General features: G+C 40.2%; 2 protein-coding genes across 3 annotated transcripts; both read right to left on the bottom strand.

The window, feature by feature from the left end:
- Positions 1-3767: 3767 nt before the first annotated feature.
- LOC121794270 (craniofacial development protein 1-like) lies at positions 3768-6045 on the bottom strand. Its single transcript, XM_042192363.1, has 5 exons — positions 5909-6045; positions 5618-5692; positions 5357-5496; positions 4655-4840; positions 3768-4409 (listed from the first exon to the last, which is right to left on the bottom strand). Exons 2-5 carry the CDS (start codon positions 5685-5687, stop codon positions 4041-4043), a joined length of 765 nt encoding a protein of 254 aa, XP_042048297.1. The 5' UTR covers positions 5688-5692; positions 5909-6045; the 3' UTR covers positions 3768-4040.
- A 4802-nt stretch (positions 6046-10847) lies between these two features.
- On the bottom strand, positions 10848-15337 carry LOC121794263. 2 transcript variants are annotated; one of them, XM_042192349.1, is made up of 3 exons: positions 15180-15337; positions 12939-13441; positions 10848-11884 (listed from the first exon to the last, which is right to left on the bottom strand). In XM_042192349.1, exons 2-3 carry the CDS (start codon positions 13433-13435, stop codon positions 10987-10989), a joined length of 1395 nt encoding a protein of 464 aa, XP_042048283.1. In that variant the 5' UTR covers positions 13436-13441; positions 15180-15337; the 3' UTR covers positions 10848-10986. The 2 variants fall into 2 exon arrangements, with proteins under 2 accessions (XP_042048283.1, XP_042048282.1); XM_042192348.1 differs by lacking the exon at positions 15180-15337 and adding an exon at positions 14274-14419.
- Positions 15338-19542: the final 4205 nt, after the last annotated feature.

Genomic DNA, 19542 nt, shown 5'->3' on the forward strand with positions numbered 1-19542 from the left:
ACCGACCAAATGACCTCCGTTTGATGTGATTCTTGAATTAGATGAAAATTTGAAGTGTCTTCTGAGTTGTGTAAAAGTTTCAGCCTTATTGGAAATCAGATGAATATTTGGTGAATTTTTCAAATGAACTGCGCAGTGCTGCCAGAATTTTTATGTTCCGATCAGAGAGTTGCATAAATGTTTTGATTGACCAAATGATATGATTTAAGTGTTAAATTTTAACTGGATGAACTCGAATGTGTCTACTGTGTTGTGACCAAAATTTAGCTTCATATGAGGTCGGGGCGATTTTTGGTGATTTTTACAACCAACCGCGCAATTCTGCCAGTTTTGTTGTTAGGTGAAAATATCACTTGTTGCTAAGTTTTAATGAATTATATGATGCATGTATGATTTAGGAAGGTATCCTGGCATGATTATGTGTAACACGTTGAGAAATATTGTGGCATGTTTTTCCTTATGTTGATGAACGTTCGGGAATGGACAATCTAAGAAAACGATGAAAGGAACGATAGGACATGCATGATAATTGTAATAATGGAAAACCTGATTGTGTGGTGATATTGACAAGGGTTGTTGCACGTACGAGGGTACCAAGAGTAAAAGGTTGCGTAAAGTCGTGATTGTGTGGTATAAGCAAGCGAGGTGGGCTTTCTTTTTAAATAAGGGCAATGCCCTAAGTATATTTTTATGTGAAAATGATATGAATATTTGTCATGCCGTGTTTTGTTTTATTCTATGGAACCTATCTGATGTAGCTTTTGCCATCAATGGATAATCGAATTCGGGTCTGTCTAGGGAGCGAGTCCCTATTCAGGCTAGTGTACACCTATGGAGATCGTGAGCTGTCTTTCGGGTCGGCCGGTCTAGTGACTTGGAATGTGGCCACGTTCCTTGTCATCAATGGATCAGATATGGTAGACATCTATGGGAAAATGACTGATCAGTCGAATTTTACAATGGAAATGATTTTAGTGTCTCGGGCATTTTCAAAGTTAAACCCGAGGTCACTCAATGGTGGCATGATAAATACTTTTTATAAAATGATTTCGTCATGAGTCCACTGAGTGCATCAAGTACTCAGCCCTGCTTTTCTTTTAAAAAATTGCAGGTTGAGCGTGACGGGTGCGGTGGGTGTTGAGCAAGACCGTTGAAGATATTAAGTGTTTAGAATGTGTCATGTCTTCACACGTGGCATATTCCTTCTCTCAAATGCTTCCGCTAAGTAGTTGTCTTTCTTTTGAGTTCTTGTATCGTTGAGGTAATATTCATTTTTGAGTTGTTGAATGTTGATTGTTGAGATACTCTGATTTTATTCGAGCTATTCCCATTTGTTTCGAGCTATGGTCGAGTTGCGTTGTTTTCCCCTTTCTTTCCCGCTTCTTTAATCCTCCCCTAGTCGCGATCAACCGTGTTTTCTACCCTTAGAAAATGCGGGCGTGACATTGGATGTTGACTCGATCACTCCTGCAAATTCACCTAATCCCCCGTTTCGAGTTCACTAAACCCGAAAAATGGAAAATGAAAAATCTGTTCTTTTTAAAGAGTAGATGCTGCAAGAATTGAAGCTAAGAGCATCTCCAGTGGGCGGATGTCCCACTCGGACATCCACTAGGACATCCCGAAAACACCTCCTGCCACGTCACTAGGACTTCCCATCCCACTGCCACGTCACTAGGACATCCCCTTCACAATCCGCCCTTCCCAACGCCCTTCCCACTAGGACTTCCCGCAATAAAAAAAACCACAAATTCACAAATAAAGCAATTTACGTTTACGGAAATAAAATTTCAACACGAATACGAACGAGAAAAATTAACAACTTCATTTAAAAAAAACATACATGATTTGAAAAAAAAATTACATAGTAATAAAACAAAAAAAAGAACTAACATCAACGTCAACCCTTCCGCGTCCAAACCTCTTCGATAATATCGTTCTGAAGTCGAACATGGGCATCTGTTTGCCGCATGTCCGCAAATGCACGCATCCGCTCGACCTCTCCATGAGGTACCCCCATATTCACATTCGCGGTGCCCTCGCCGTGACTTGGACCTGCACCCGTATCATCTTCATTGGTCCACTGAGTCAGTTCCGCACCTTCATTTTCGACAATCATGTTGTGCATTATGATACATGCGTACATGACATCGCCGATGTTGGGAATATACCACTGCCGTGCAGGACCCTTGACCACCGACCATCGACTCTGGAGCACACCAAATGCCCGCTCCACATCCATGCGCGCTGCTTCCTGACGGCTCGCAAAGTATGACTTCTTTTGTCCGAGCGGATGCTTGATTGTCTTCACAAAGACGGGCCAGTTTGGGTATATCCCATCCGCCAAATAGTATCCCATATAGTGCTGGTTGCCGTTGGCGACAAAACTGATGGCGGGACCAACGCCATTGCACTGAGCATTGAACATGGGCGACGACTGGAGAACGTTGATGTCGTTGTTCGACCCGACGACTCCAAAATAAGCATGCCATATCCACAGCCGGTAGTCAGCTACAGCTTCTAGGATCATCGTGGGATGCTTGGCTTTGAAGTCAGTAGTGTACATCCCTTTCTAGGCGGCGGGGCAGTTCTTCCACTCCCAATGCATACAATCTATGCTGCCCAACATCCCAGGGAACCCGTGCACCGACCCATGCATTTCTATCAGACTCTGGCAGTCTTCGGGGCTCGGACTCCGAAGATACCGCTCACCGAATATCGCTCTCACGCCCGCGCAAAAATTCTGCAGACACTCGACGGCTGTCGACTCGCCAATGTGGAGGTACTCGTCGAACATGTCGGCCGCGCCTCCGTACGCCAGTTGTCTGATTGCGACAGTGCACTTCTGCAAGGGCGTGAGTTCGGGTTTGCCAGCTGCATCCTCCCTGATCCTAAAATACAGGTATCTTCTCTCTAAAGCACCCACGATGTGCAGAAACAGCGGACGATGCATCCTAAAGCGTCGCCGGAATAAGGTTTCCCCAAAACGCGGTTGCGGAGCGAAGTAGTCTGCATACAATCGAATATGTGCAGCAATGTGGTCACGGGGTACTGTAGTTCGACGATGGATCGGCCGAGGTACCGCAGCCTGCTGCCGCCGCTGCACCCTCTGTTGTAGCAGCCTATCTATCGCACCTTCCACAGCGACCTCCAATTCATTCTCGCTATCACTGTCACTAGACATTTTAGATATACTTGAAATTAGAGATGTAGAGAGAGAAACTTGTTAACACAAGTGGTGCGAATGAAATAAAATTCAACGAGCCGTATATATAGAGTTTAAAAAAAATAAAAAAAATTTAAAAATCGGACGTTCGACCCACGCCACAATGGCGGACGTCCGCCCGCCCGTCGCGCCGACGTCCGAGGACACCCGACGTCCTCACGGGACGTCCGTATCCGACCTCCCCTGCCACAATGGCGGACGTTCCGGTCGCCCGTCGCGCACGTCCGACCGGACGTCCGCCATTGGAGATGCTCTAAGTGATGCGCCGTCTTTTTCTGCTTTTAAAAGTGATTATATATTTATTGCAATAATTTAGATCGAACCATTTCTTTCACGATTTATTTTGTACTCCCTCACCGCCTAAAAATAATCTTGTTTGTGATTTGAGTAGTTTTAAGTGAAAAACTGATAATTTGATTAGTGAATAGTTTTGGGAGATTATTTATTTTGACCAGTCGAAACAAACCGATCAATTTTACAATTTCAGTGTTAAAGAAGGAATCACAACATTGGTCTCAACTCAAATCAGACAAACTGGCACTTCAACACACAACCAATTCAATTCCATTCAGTATTAGCATAACACAAACTAAGTTCTTGCACAATAAGATGACAAGAAACTAAAGAGGGAAAATTGCTAAACATCTCAATAATTGTGGCATCTCAGTCATCCTGGAAAAATGCAGCTGATGCTGAAACTCAAACGAGGAACCCAAAGGCAAACTTATATGCAGATTAAGGCCTCCATTTGATTTTAGAGATTTGGACAGATCAGCGAGGCCTAGCTCAAAACCTTCAAGCCAAAGTAGTTTGATCAGTCTTCTCTCATGTCAGTCTTTCGCCTGGCCTGAGATGCAAGCCGGACATCTCTTTCTCGCTCAAACTCCCGGTAATCAGCACGCTGCAAGAAAGAAACTTTGTCCAGATACTGATTTGAACTTTTCTTGTATGCATCGAGTTCATCTTCCATGCCTTTGTTTTCTTCCTTGAACTCACCCCAGTCCATCTTTGTCTTGTCAAGGACACTGAGTTTAGGTTTCTTTTTGATCTGTTCTAGAACAGCATCAACAGCTGACACAGTGCCGGCTACCCCTTTCCCTTTCTCAGCTGCCTCTTTCGAGGAAGCATCAAGGAGTTTCCTTACTTCAATTTCCTCACCAGCAAAGTCTCGAACTTCAGTAACCTACCAAATTGACAGATTACACAATCTAGTAAATGATACAAAGTGAAGGAAAATATGTTGTGACATAAATATCTGCTGAAGTTCTGATCCATCAAACACAGCATTTAACTTTTACAAAGATCTTCTAAAGTGATCATATGATGATGTGGAAGTAATAGTTGAAACTTGAAACGCCCAAGTGAAAAACGTGATTAGAACCTATGTAGTGGAATTCATAGAAAAGATGCTACAGCAGAAAAACAAACCTCCACTTTTCCCCTTCCTGTAGTTGCTGAAGCAGCGGCAGCATCCTTAACTGCTGAAAGAGCGGCAGCAGCAAGTTTTTTTGCTTCCTCACTGGAACTATTCTCACTTGTTATGGCACGCTTTCCCAACCCTTGTACAGGAGATGGAGTCTTAGTTGATCCCAAACCGAGATAATTCATCCAACCCTGAAAGATAGGAGCCGGTGAGAAACAAACTTTCCCAAAATCAGCACAACGACCCCCTCACTATTTGGGGACTCTCGGTAACATAAGTATTGTTTCGCTCTTTATGACCATTATTATTCCTCACTGTCAAAGGTTTTAGTCTAGGTAAACAATTTTCCTCACAATTTACTTAAAGAAACAAACTTTCCCAAAATCAGCACAACGACCCCCCTCACTATTTGGGGACTCTCGGTAACATAAGTATTGTTTCGCTCTTTATGACCATTATTGTTCAGAGATCAATCCATGGAGTTGATTTCAATGTAATATGTATGCATCGAACAAAATACACAGCATAGTAGTTCGTGGCTATTGAATTGTAAAATGACAACTGCAAATGATTGTGTGAAGACTGAAAGACAACTACTGTGCAATATTGCAAGCGGTTTGATACTTTGATTCAGCTATCACATACCTAGATATTCTAATTTTTGCCTAGTAAAGATGGATGAGTGTAGTAGTAGAGCTGTTTCTCACCGTTGACGACTTCTGCAACGAACTTCCTCGAGCAGACTTGCTTGTGTTTGGACTCCGGATATCCAGAATACCTTTAAGAGATTTAGAAGGCACACCTTTATTCATTTGCTGCCACACAGCATCTACACGAGCTTTTCTCTCTGTCATCAAAATACACATACAAATTAAATCAGTTTGTCTCAGAGAATCTCTAATGCAAAATAATGAAGCTATTACCATAGGTTAAAACAGTAGGGGATAAGAGTTTGGACAAATACTAACCCATTTCTTCAGGCTGAGCCTCTGAAACTGGAGCAACTTCTTGTTTGGACTCCGTACGACACTCCTCCATCTTCACTACACATCGCGAGATAAAAAAATTGGAATAACTATACGCGTGACAGTTGAATTAAACCTTTTAATGTTACAATTACAATTCAATAACCACAAATTACTATACCACTTCCTGTGTATTTTGTTCATTACATACAGATCACATTCAAATTAGCTCCATGGACCGATTTCTGTACAATAATGGTTATCGAGAGAGAGAGAGAGAGAGACAGAGCTTACGTTACAGAGCAGAGCAAGGAGAGGAGAGGAGAGGCGAGACGATGGAGGGGCGGCGGCGCAACGGCAAAAGAAACTAGGGCTGAAGGAGAGAACGGAAATTGGGAATTGATGAGGCGGAGAAGTGATACAGTCACTGTGGAGAAAATCGCGTTTATAAGGTAGTCTACGTTTAACGTAAATGTACTCATTTTGTTATCTCTTCCATATATGGAAAAAACGTCACCTATGTTGGTGTATTTATAAGTGAAGATGCCATCCGTATTGGGGTTTTACAATTTAGAACTATATGTCGTCGTATTTTATGTAAGTATAAAAAACGCCGACGGGGTTGGCGTGTTACCCAAAACACGCCACAGCCGTCTGCGTGTTTTATGCCTAAAAACGCCACAGATGTAGGCGTGTTTTATGCCTAAAGACGCCTATGGAGTTGGCGTCTCCACCACAAACACGCCTACCCCGTCGGCGTGTTTGGCTTGAACCAAATATCAGTGAGAACTCATGCGAGACAATACAGACGGTGCAACCGGGTCGGCGAGTCAATACAGACGGTGCATCCGTCGTGAAAAAAAAAGGGGGAATCATGCAAACTGTAACACGCCGACGTGACTGGCATGTTATCTAAAAACGCCAATTAGGTTGGCGTTTTTAGTAGAAACGCCAACCGGGTCGACAAGTTAATACAAACGGTGCATCCGCCGTGAAAAAAAATGGGGGAATCATGCAAACTGTAACACGCCGACGTGACTGGCGTGTTATATAAAACGCGAATTAGGTTGGTGTTTTTAGTAGAAACGCCAACTGGGTCGGCGAGTCAATACAGACAATGCATCAGTCGTGGAAAAAATGGGCGAATCATGCAAACTATAACACGCCGACGTAACTGGCGTGTTTATTAAAAACGCCTATGTGAGCGGCGTGTTACATAAAAACGCTTTTAGTCAGACTGTTTGTATGAAATTGCAGGCTTTCGTTTTTCCAGTCAATTATCTTACTAATTACCCGTTTATTCAAACTGTTGCAATAATTCCCACATAAAAAATATACATAAGTATAAAAAGAGGAGTTATAAAATTATTAATATAAAGAGTGCAACTCAATGAACAAACACGAATTTCAATTGCATAAACAAATACAAATAGTTGGAGTTTAGTTTAATTCGTCTCGCCGTTTACGCATAAACAGGCCCCGTATCCCCTTCCCGATTCTGGAAGTAGGGAGTCTAGAGGGAGGAGTATCTTGAACAACAGCGTTCGCTAGATCTACCCCAAAAAACTCATCTCGCACAGACGACCGCGATGGAGAAGCGTGGACATCACTGAGGCCAATATCTTCTCATGTACCACCATTGTGGCTGACAGAATGACGACCTCGAACTGCAGATCTAGGTGGAGGTGGATGCACAAAATCGTCATTGGAGTCATCTACCAACTGAGCATCCATCCTTGAAGATGAGGACTCTCCGCATGCAGTTTTCTTCTTGGTTCGTCGTTTTCCCTTTTACCTAACGTGCATGTCCATGTCCAGCGCAGAGCGCTGGGAAGGAAGGTAGTCCATCAACTCAACCTCCCCAGATATTTGCAGACCATCTTCAACCATCCTCGAAATGGTTACCAAAGCCGGATGTTTTGTCATATCTTGGCCACTTAGAAAGTGGCGTATGTTGTGAAGCGTCTCCACCTACAATTTCCAAAGTTAATTATATATCATCATATGAATTTAAATAATTAATAGTTTTTTCAATTTACCGCGAAGTTATGAGAAGATGCCGTTTCATGGAAGCCGTCTTCAGCATGCACGCCAGGTTTGGTTAAATACACCACAGTTATTTGGCGAAACCAATTCATATATTAATCGGTTGCAACAGGCTCAGTAGAGTACTCCAGATCAGTCCACACTAAGTTGTGCCTATTGTCCCACTTCTGTATATGATGAGCGTGTTAATCAACCTAATTCCAGCCAGCTTTTCCACGACGATCTTGTTTCGTAAAATCACTACCGTGGAACCGGTTGATGAGCGGGATATACGGTTGGACAATCCCAAATTGTCGCAACACTCGTTGTGGCAAGTGTGGCTCAACCATATTCCAACAAGTAAGAGTTGTTATCGACGTCCATATAGGACGACCGTTAACACAACATTCTGGCAAGGTCCGCTGGACATAAGGCCTCCAAATAAACTACATGTGAAACAAATTTATTCAAAATAAATTCAATCAAAAACAACAAACAAAAAACAATTTAAGTCATATAAATTACTTGGTTGCCGTGTATTCTGGAGAACTGATCTCGGAAGTTCTCAATGCAATGCTCGGGTGCTTTTACATATGACGCCGGCTCATTCCATCTAAAAAAATTAAATTATGAGCGAATAACACGGAAATTGATGAAAATTATGCTTGAAAAATGAATTAGTGAACAACTTACGCGAATGCACATGGTGCGTAGTCCATATGCTTGGGATTTAGCATCCTCAGTCTAATATTTGGGATTCTCTCCCAAGCTCACAGCTGTAACAAAGTTAAAGCTCCCCCGACATCGGTTCTCCTAGCAACGACAGCTTCACATAAATTGTGGTACAAGCAAGCAAACGTCGCACCACCCCAGCTATAGGTAGAACACCGTTCTACATCCATGAAAAATTGCACGTAGAAGAACGGAATTTTATTTCCGGAGGCGTTCGGGATCATCAGACCACCAAGTAATAGAAGTCAATAAATACGAGCACGCTGAACATATATGTAGTGGTCGTGATCATCACTCAGCTCAATCCTCAATTGATTTGATAAGCTTGTCTGCTTCCAAACCATTTCTTTCAGCTCAGACGCATCTGGTACAAATCCTAGATAATCCAGACACAGTTGCTTCCAATATCCCACATCCTTCGTGGGGATGTAACCCGTCACAACTTCTCCGTCAACTTTGAGGCCTCATAAGACCTCCACGTTTCCAATGTCACAGTCGCTTCACCGACTGAAAAGTGAAACGTGTGAGTCTCTGGCCTCCAACGTTCAATCAATGCGGTGATAAGATGGTGGTCAATGTCCTTTGGTTGACCATACCTCAATATACCGCCGAACCCCATCTGGTCCACTACTACCAAAACATGGGGATGTATGGGAACATCTCAAATGATTCCTTCATATCTTTGACAACGTACGTCTTCTGATGGAACTCCTGCCCATATATTATAAGAGACGTGTTGTCTCTGAAGATACAATACCGAAGGATCCGCAAGACCACATAAGAGCCGACGACGAGAAGTTGAAGATGAAGCCATAATTTACCTACACAACATTCTTTAAATTAAACAATAAACAAACCTAAACACCAATATCTCAACTCTCTCAACAATACACAAATTCAATATCACAAAATGGAGCACCAATATCAAATAATGCACAATACACAAATTCACCACACAACATTGCACAAAATCATAACACAATTCACCTACACAATATTAACAATTCAAACTAAACAATATACATCAACCTAACAATTTCAATACTTTGTCACTAGGGTTTAGGTTTATACGCCAAATAAACCCAAATAAACCAAAACCCACAAAAACCAAATCAATTTGCCCAATTTTTAAGCTATAACAACACTAGGGTTTAGGTTTATAATCAAATTTATACTGTAACTAAACACCAATATCTCAACTATCTCAACAAAACACAAATTCACTTAAACCCGAACAATACAATATCAATTTACAACCCAAATAAACCTAAATAACAACGGTATTCAATTACTCTAATATTGTAAAAATTAAGCATACTAACCGGAAAATTTATCAAATAAGGGGAAGAATAGCACCGATTGATGGAGGGAGGGTCAAATCACCGATTTCGGGGAGGAGAGGTTGACAGAATCGCCATTTGGGGAGGAGAAGATGAAAACCCAGACTAAAATTTGATGTGTGTGCTGTGTTTTTCGCGTTTTGGGGAGGAAGGCTGATATAGGGTTTCTGTCTAAACACGCTGATACCGTTGGAGTGTCTAATTAAAAACGCCAGCACGGTTGGCGTGTCTAATGAAAAACGCCAGTACGGAAGGCGCTTTTAACTTGAACCACGTTAGTGTCGCATATCTCTCTATATTGAAACACGCCAGTGGTGAAGGCGTTTTTATACAAAACACGCCAACCATCTTGGCGTGTTTTAACAAATACTGTATTTCAATACAATACGACGACATACGGATCTAAATTGTAAAACTCCAATGCGGGTGGCATCTTCACTTATAAACACGCCAATGTGGGTGACGTTTTTCCCATATATGGAATAGATAACAAAATGGGTACATTTACATTATTTTAAACGTACCCTATAAATGCGATTTTCTCGTCACTGTGACTGTGAACTAGTCAAAATAAAAAAAATAAATAAAAATAGTACTACTATTTATTTATATTTTATATATTAATATTCTATTTTATTATTATTTTTTTTAATTTTTGAAAATTTTAGTGAAACGTGAGGATAAATTTTTAAATCATTTAATTAGTTTCTACTATTTCTTTCACATCAACATCTATCTTATTAATATTAATTCAATTTAATAATATTTTTTATTAGTTTATTAATTAATTTGAGCTTCGTTTTTACTTTTTAGGACTATTTCCCAAAGTTGAGTGAAGAAGCGTGAATGGAAAGAGAGCAGTGACGAAGAAAGTGGGTCGAATTGGTCTAATATAGCTTGTGAAACGGGCTATATTCTGTAGGGCCTGGAAATGGGCTTTTATTGGGCCAAACTCCTTCATAGCTTTTTAAGCCGAGATGCGGAGATTCTAGGCAGTAAGTGTTTGATGAAATGCTTAATTGATGACTGAATCTTGCTTGATAAAATGCTTGAGTGAATCGTGTTTAATAACATGCTTGAAAGTTGTTCCTGAAAGTGCAGTTAACCAAAAGATTCAACAACTTTGAGGAATCAAATTGATAATCAAACAACAATCTTATATATGACCCCATCATTTGTAGTTTCAGAAAGAAGGTTAGGTATGAAGCTAGCTTACATAACAGGAATCAACTTCATGACAGTTATTGATGATTGGGAAAAAACGGCATGGGATGTTCAGACTAGGGCCTGAATGGATTTGACAACAAAGTGGAAGTTGTAAGAACTGACACCTCTGTAAATACCATCAACCTGCTCAGTGTAAGAAATGGTGCCATCAATGGAGCTTCTGTCTTGCTGCGTGTAAGAATAAGGAATATCGCAAGAGCCCCTAGTCCCGACATACTCAATCACAGCACTACTCCTCGCAGGAATAGGAACCGAACCCGAAGCTGTAACTGATGTGGTAGTAGTTGTGGTGGTGTCCCACTGGAGAGTGGTGTTTATCTCTAAGGAGACGGTGATCTCTCCGTCCACGATGAAGGGCACACCAGCCTGGAATTTGGTTTCCACCCCTGCGGTTAAAGAGAAGCTGCGGCTAAAAGTATAAGATTTCTCGTCTTGATATGTAATCGAAACAGCCATAGCAGCCTCCTCGTCGCTCGGGTTATCAAGCTGGGATGACCCTGCAACGTAAGGCGCCTCGTCGTATATCCTCGCGTCCTCCATCCGATACTTCACGTTGTACACGTTTCTTTCCGACACAAGCTCTTGCACCACCATTTTTCCTGAGTCGTAGATGTCGCTCCAGGCCGCGTTTAACATGTCGGTCTTCCCGTCTTGAGTGAGACGTGAGCAGTAATAGTTGTTGCCCGCGTTTATGAGTGCAATGGTGTTGTCGTCGTCTAATATGACAGGCCAGAAGTGAGTGTCGATGTTGTCGATGGAAGACTCATTGGAATCGGCCCATATCCAGTTAGGACTGCGCCTCCAGAACTGGCCCCCCCAGTAATCGGACGTTATCCGGACATGTCCGTCCGGCATCAACGTCACGCGATGGCCGCATGACACATCAATATCACTGGCTGAGAATTGCACGTAGTTGTGCCCACCATGGGCCATTCCTCTAAGGTAACTGAAATCGCGGGGCGGAGATTAAAAAAACAATAGAACAAAAGATACAAAAAGAAAATAAATACATCCCTATAGGATTGTATTATATACCAAACTAATTTTAAACACTAAACACCAAACACATCATTATATAATAATGCGGAGTTCATTACAACTTTATTTGTAGTTCATTATAGGGAGTTCTGAGATTTAAAAACAATGACATCATCATGCATAATTTAGATATCTGAAGTTCATTATATGTTTGTTTATTAGTTCATTATAATGAACTCCATGTTATCATACAATGATGTTGTTCGTCGTTTAAGGTTTAAGAGTGGTTCAGTATTGATCACAATTCCATCCATATATATATATATATATATATATATATATATAGAGGATGTGATCAAATACAAACTCTAAATATTGTATAAACTCCAAACTATAATCTGGACAGTTAGAAAATGTCAACAGATGATAAAATAATATTAACAGAAAATATTAACACAATGTCAACGGTTGACACCGTATTGACATTGCGTTGACATTATATTGACATTGTGTTGACATCAAAATCTTGAAATTTTATACTATGTTGATATTGTGTTGACAATGCGTTGAAAAGTTTGAAGTTTTTACAATATATAGAGTTTGCATTTTATCACTACCGTATATATATATATATATTACCGTATATACAATATATAGAGTTTGCATTTTATCAAATACCAATTTATCACTAACGCAACCCTATATATTACCAATTTATATCCGTTGTGTATCATGATGATAAGTTTCCAAATGTGAAAACAAAAGTAATGTTAGTCATAATTTGAATTCTTTTTTTGACAAAATATTTAATCCCTCTGTTTCCTCATAGTTGAGGCGAAACTTATCAGCACAGAGTTCAATAAAAACACCAATTTGATAGGATAAACCTCCTATAGGGTTGATCGGCGTCCGTAGATCGGCGATCGATAAATATATGTCGCGGGCGACTCGCCCATCGAGCAAGAACGGTTTTCGAAGACGGTTATTTAGATATACCATTAGATGTGTAGTAGTAGTAGTACCTGTTGTTATCCCCTTTGAAAGTGAGGTGGGCAGGCAGTTTGACCAATGTACTCCAATCCACGTAATTTAGATGACCGTACGTATCTGGGGGGTTTACCTCCGTGTAAAGGCCCCATGTTTCAATGTTATCTACCAACAGACGCCCACCGGTCGGAACGTGATTCAAGTAAAACACACCAGCCGCCTCATCAGCTGCCTGTACTGCTTGAAACAGCGTGCATGAAGGATCCTTTGTGTCTTCCACGGGTTGCTTCGATTCAGCAATGATGACGTTGCTGGTTGCACTCTTCGACCAATACCTGTTGGAATAACAAAATCGAAGGTGAACGTAGTTTGCGTTTCCCGTTGCTCTTTCGACTTCAATCTTCGCGAGCGTGCTGAACACACTCTGCTCCCCAAGAGTTACTGTACTTCCTCCTTCGTTGTAGTAAAAATGCCCTTTATCAGGATAACTAGTTGTTGTAATGGCGATGAACCTTGGAAGATTGAAGGCCATGATCACCTGCTTGTAAAAATATATGCATAGGGGAACATTATGGTGCTTCCTTAATTAGACTCACAACCTACATCCAATCTCGTGCTAGCACATGGCACGAAACATGCAATATTATAAACACAAAAATGGAATATACATATGTGAAGCTGTAGATGTATTTCTGCAAATTGCATTAGTTATAGGCAAATTGCATTTTATATTGTTAAATTTCGCATTTTAACATAAATTGTCTACAATGCAAAATAAACTATATATAAATGCAATCAGTCAATATATAAATGCAAATTAAACGGTCTATATCTAAAATGCAAAACTCAATAATAACAAATACAATCTGTCTATAACTAAAATGCAATTTGCCGAAATCTATTTATAACTTTTACAAATGTATATTGCATTTTGGTGTTTACAATATTGTATATTTCGTGCCACATGGCTGCACGAGATTGGATGTATGTTGTAACTTTAAATTAGTTAGCATATTGGTATATCCCTATATAAATATAATCAAAATAGCTACTACTTCTCCCGTCTACCAATAATCGTCTACCAATACACAACAATAAATCTAAGCTGAAATAAAAGGATAATTGACCTAGGAGTATACATATCTAGACCTAAACCAAAATAAAAAAGCATAGCCCAAAAATATATTTGGGCTTAGAAAGTCCAACCACGTTCACCTTAAAGAGCTTGAGGGAGGGTGGTGACAAATTAAAAACACGATAGTATCCAACGAAAAAAGAAATAAAAAAAATACCCAACAAAAAACTTTGATGAAATAAGAAAAAAGAGTATGTATCCAATGATAAAAGGAAGGAAAAGGAGAGAAGATTACCGAAATTGGAAAGTGGAAATGCTAAGGCTTTAAATGTTGTTTGTGTGATTCTCTGTGGAAATGCATCCACTCTATTTATAGATGATGAAGTACTAGTATGCTTTTATTGATGAGATCAATGCAAACCGTACGAAGCTAGATAAGATAAGATAAGATAAGATAAGAAGATGGGAGTTTGTATAAATTTGAACGGTGGAGAGCTGTATCCAAAAATATATAAAATAAATAAACAAAAAAATAAATTACAAAAATTAAAATACGAAATTGGAAATATGTAGTAATTGGTTTTCAAAACATATGATAAAGAAAGATTTTATGAGGAGAAAAGACAAGATTTTTTTTGTAAAACTATAGCAAACGTCCCTATTTATAAAGATGAAAATTATAAATTTTGATATATAATATTTAATAAATTATAATATAACATATAAAAGTATATAAACTAAAAAAAATAATCAAACCAATGAGATTGTGTCATTCACTAAAATGGATAGACCTTCATGCGACTAAGCTCAATGAGAGAGGAGACCTTGTTAATTCAATTTTTTTTAATTAAGAAATAACATGGCGGTCAGCATTATATGATCGATAAACATGGTCTAATAAAGATAAGAGTGAATTGCAAATTTGATCATATTTGATGAAATGCTTAATTGATGATATGCTTGACTGAATCTTGCTTGATAAAATGCTTGAGTGAATCGTGTTTAATAACATGCTTGAAAGTTGTTCCTGAAAGTGCAGTTAACCAAAAGATTCAACAAGTTTGAGGAATCAAATTGATAATCAAACAACAATCTTATTTATATAGTAGAATATATTAAAAGAATATATATATATTATATATAAATAAGATTATTGACATTTGTAGTTTCAGTAAGAAGGTTAGGTATGAAGCTAGCTTACATAACAGGAATCAACTTCATGACAGTTATTGATGATTGGGATGTTCAGACTAGGGCCTGAATGGATTTGACAACAAAGTGGAAGTTGTAAGAACTGACACCTCTGTAAATACCATCAACCTGCTCAGTGTAAGAAATGGTGCCATCAATGGAGCTCCTGTGTTGTAGCGTGTAAGAATAAGGAATATCGTTTTGTATATATTTGATTGGTGGAGAAAGCTGTATCCAAAGATAACATAAATGCACGCCAACACCAGTTGGGATGAAAGGCGCATATTTTCTTAGATTTTAAGTGGACCATATTTTTTGAATATGCCTTCAAAGATATTTTTCAACTTTTTAATGATAATTGAAGGATTAAATATTCTTTATGTTCCACTCAAGTTGAAATATTCTGATACGAGTCTCCCTATTTTCTTGGATTTAAACGTGGGCCATATTTTCTGAATAAGCCTTCAAAGATATTTTTCAACTTTTTGATGATAATTGAAGGATTAAATATTCCATCTGTTCCACTCAAGTTGAAATATTCTGATAAGGAGTCTTCCTATTACTCCCTCTCCTGTTAGGGTACAAACCCATCCCACATCGGATGAGTGAGAGAAGTTGGAAGGTGTATATAATTCCTGTTCAAATGGGGCTTTGGGTCGACGGTCCTAACAAGTGGTATTAAAGCCAAGGTGGCTTTGGGTCGTGCCTGGATGAGCCCCGGTTAGGGTCGGGCCCTGAAAGACTCGGGTTAGAGTTTGGGCCCAGGATGACCAGGGGCCAGGGCTGGAACGACCCATGTTCGAGTTGACTGCGTTCCCGATGTGGTCTCGGTTTGGGGGAAGTCGACTGCGTTCCCGATGTGGTCTCGGTTTGAGGGAGGTTTGTTGGGGTACAAACCCATCCCATATCGGATGAGTGAGGGAAGTAGGGGTGTGCATTCGGGTTTCGGTTCGGTTTTTTGCCAAAACCGAACCAAAACCGAAAAACCGAATTTAGTTCAAAATTCAAACTGAACCGAACCCTAAAAACCAAAAAATCAAAAACCGAACTTAAAAAACTGAAAAACCCGAACAAAACCGAAAAACCCGAAAAAAAACCGAACAACCTGAAAAAAATAAATATAATATAAATATATATTTATATATGTGTATTTTATTTTATTTTATATATACTAATAAAATATTTATATATAATATAAAATTAATAATGCATATAATATATATTATATAGTAGAATATATTAAAAGAATATATATATATTATATATAATATAATATATTAAATTAATAGAATATATATATAATTTGGTTTTTCGGTTTTTCGGTTTTTTCTTCGCCCGAACCAAAAAACCGAAATATTTTTATTTTTAAAACCGAACCGAACCGAAAAACCGAAAAAACCGAACCGAATTTCAAAATTTCGGTTTGGTTCGGTTCGGATATTCGGTTTCCGATTTTTTTGCTCACCCCTAGAGGAAAGTTGAAAGGTGTATATAATTCCTGTCCAACCCCAATTAGTTTGAGACATTTTGGGAGTGACCCAAAAACAAATCCGTACGGGCTTGACCCAAAGCGGACAATATCAAATTAATGTTGCTAACAAGTTGTATTAGAGCCCCGATGGCTATGGGTCGGGCCTGAATGAGCCCCGGTTAGGGTCGGGCCCTGAAAGACTCGGGTTAGAGTCGGGCCCAGGATGACCCAGGGGCCAGGGCTGGAACGACCCATGTTCGTGTCAACTGTGTTCCCGATGTGGTATCGGTTTTAGGGGAGGTTTGTTGAGTTACAAACCCGTCTCACATCGGATGAGTGATGGAAGTTGGAAGGTGTATCTAATTTCTGTCCAACCCCAATTAGTTTGAGGCCTTTTGGGAGTGACCCAAAAACAAATCCGTGCGGTTGACCAAAGCGGACAATATCAAACTAATGTTGCAGTCGACGGTCCTAACACCTCCGTTCCCACTTTAGAAGTCCTAGTTGAGTTCGGTACGGTTTTAAGAAATGTAAAGGAAAGTTGTTGAAAAAAGATAGTGGAACGTAAGTCCCGTTGGCAATTGAAACTAGATATAAAATTATAATTATCCCACATCGATGTTCACATAGATCTGAAACCACTATATAATTCTAATGGGCCACTCCTATCACCAATTAGTTTTAGGATGGAACCCATGGATTTCTATCAAGTCCTACTTTTTTATATTAATTTTATAATAAAATGTGAGTGGAAAAAGGTTAGTGGAATGTGGGACCTAATACCATTTATGGAATATTCTAATCGGGACTCCTAAAGTGGGACACCTAAAAATGGTAAACCGGGACTACTGTAATTGGACGGAGGGAGTATTATTTTGTATTCACACATATTATAAATATATTATAATAGTGAGACGGAGTAGTGAGAAAGTAAGTGGGTCCAATAAAATGGGTATTTTTTCTAACCCGGGTCGAGTGTGAAATGAGGGCTTTCGAAAATGGGTCTAGGTCCGACTTGGCTCGGGCTATGTGGGTCGTATTAGAGGGCCTCTAATGGGTTTTGATTGGGCTAAACTCTTTCATAACTTTAAATCCAACGATTGGTTAAGGGCATCCACAATGGGGCGCCCTATGCACCGCCACATCATCATTTTATCCTCCTACCCTTCCACCTGCAGTGGGGAGCCCTATAAGCCGCATTAAAGGCCGTCCTAAGCATTTTCTTTATTTGAATATTTAAATAACTACAAAAATTGGAAAAAACCTTCATTTCATTTAAAATTCATACATTACAATACGAAATAAAAAAACTACGAATTCTCAACGACGGCGGTTACAGGCCCAAACTTCTTCAATCATGTCGTTCATGAGCTGAGCATGGTCTTGTTGGTTGCGCATTGAGGCATATCTAGATAGAGCCTCATTGAAGCCCATCGATAATCCTGGAGCGTGGGGCGCGGTCGCGGTCGCCGTGCTAGAGCTAGATCCACCTTCATCATCGCCCCAATCGGTGACGCTTCCACCTTCGTGTTCGACTATCATGTTGTGCAAGATTATGCACGCATACATGACATCGACGATGACTTCCTTATACCAGAGACGTGCCGGCCTTTTCACTATTGCCCACCGTGATTGGAGCACACCAAATGCCTGCTCCACATCCTTCCGCGCAGCCTCTTGCTTTTGCACAAATAAAACTCTCTTCTCACCTATTGGGCAGCTGATCGTCTTCACAAAAACAGGCCACCTTGGGTATATGCCATCGGCCAAGTAGTACCCCATATGATATTGGCGCTTGTTGGCAGTGAACTCGATGGCCGGGCCGTTGCCATTGTATTGCTCGGTGAAGAGGGTGAATGAGTTGAGGACGTTGATGTCGTTGTTCAACCCCGCTACACCGAAGTAAGAATGCCAGATCCAGAGCCGATGGCCAGCTACGGCTTCGAGGATCATCGTCGGGTGGCTGCTCTTGTATCCACTAGTAAATTGGCCTCTCCATGTCGTCGGGCAATTCTTCTACTCCCAGTGCATACAGTCGATGCTCCCTAACATCCCATGAAAGCCGTGCGCCATCTCGTGCATCTTCATCAGGCCCTAGCAATCCACAACAGTCGGTCTGCTTTCGCAAATATGTGTCGCTGTAAGCCTCCACAACTCCCCTACAAAATTTCTTCAGGCACTCACGGCCAGTTGTCTCCCCGACGTGAAGGCATCGGACGGCCTATCATCCGCCCCATTGCAGATGCCCTAAGCCGAGGTGCGGAGATTATAGACAGAAACTGTTTGATGAAATGCTTGAATGAATACTGTTTGATGAAATGCTTGAAAGTGTTTCCTGAAATCGCAGTTAACCTAAACACTCAACAACTCCATGGAATCAAATTGATAATAAAACAACAATCTAGATCAGCTGCAAGAATGTTATTGATGATTGGGAAAAATAGCATGGGGTGTTTAGGTGAGGGCCTGAGTGGATTTGATAACAAAGTTGAAGTTGTAAGAATTGATACCTTTGTAAATACTATCAATCTGCTCAGTGTTTCATCGGCGGAGCTCCTGTCTTGCTGCGTGTAATAATAAGGAACATTGTTATGAAAGTATGCAAAAGATCGATGATGACAACAACCATGCGAAAAAAAAAGAACACTAGAGTTTTACGTGGTTCGATCGTAAGATCTACGTCCACGGCCAAAGGCAATATGATTCAGTATATTGAGAAATATGCAGAGATTTACAATTACTCAAGAACTCTCTCCAAGAACTCAACACCTCTAATCTAATTCTAAACCAAGAACTAATCAAGTGATAGTTTGGAGACTCTTTTCTTGAATATCGAAGTAGCTGATTAACTTTTTCAGATGCAGCCTTCGTCTGCTTTATATCAGTCCCTTCATCCTCCAAC

Source organism: Salvia splendens, chromosome 3 (genome assembly GCF_004379255.2).
Source record: "Salvia splendens isolate huo1 chromosome 3, SspV2, whole genome shotgun sequence".
In the NCBI taxonomy this organism is placed as follows: domain Eukaryota; kingdom Viridiplantae; phylum Streptophyta; class Magnoliopsida; order Lamiales; family Lamiaceae; genus Salvia; species Salvia splendens.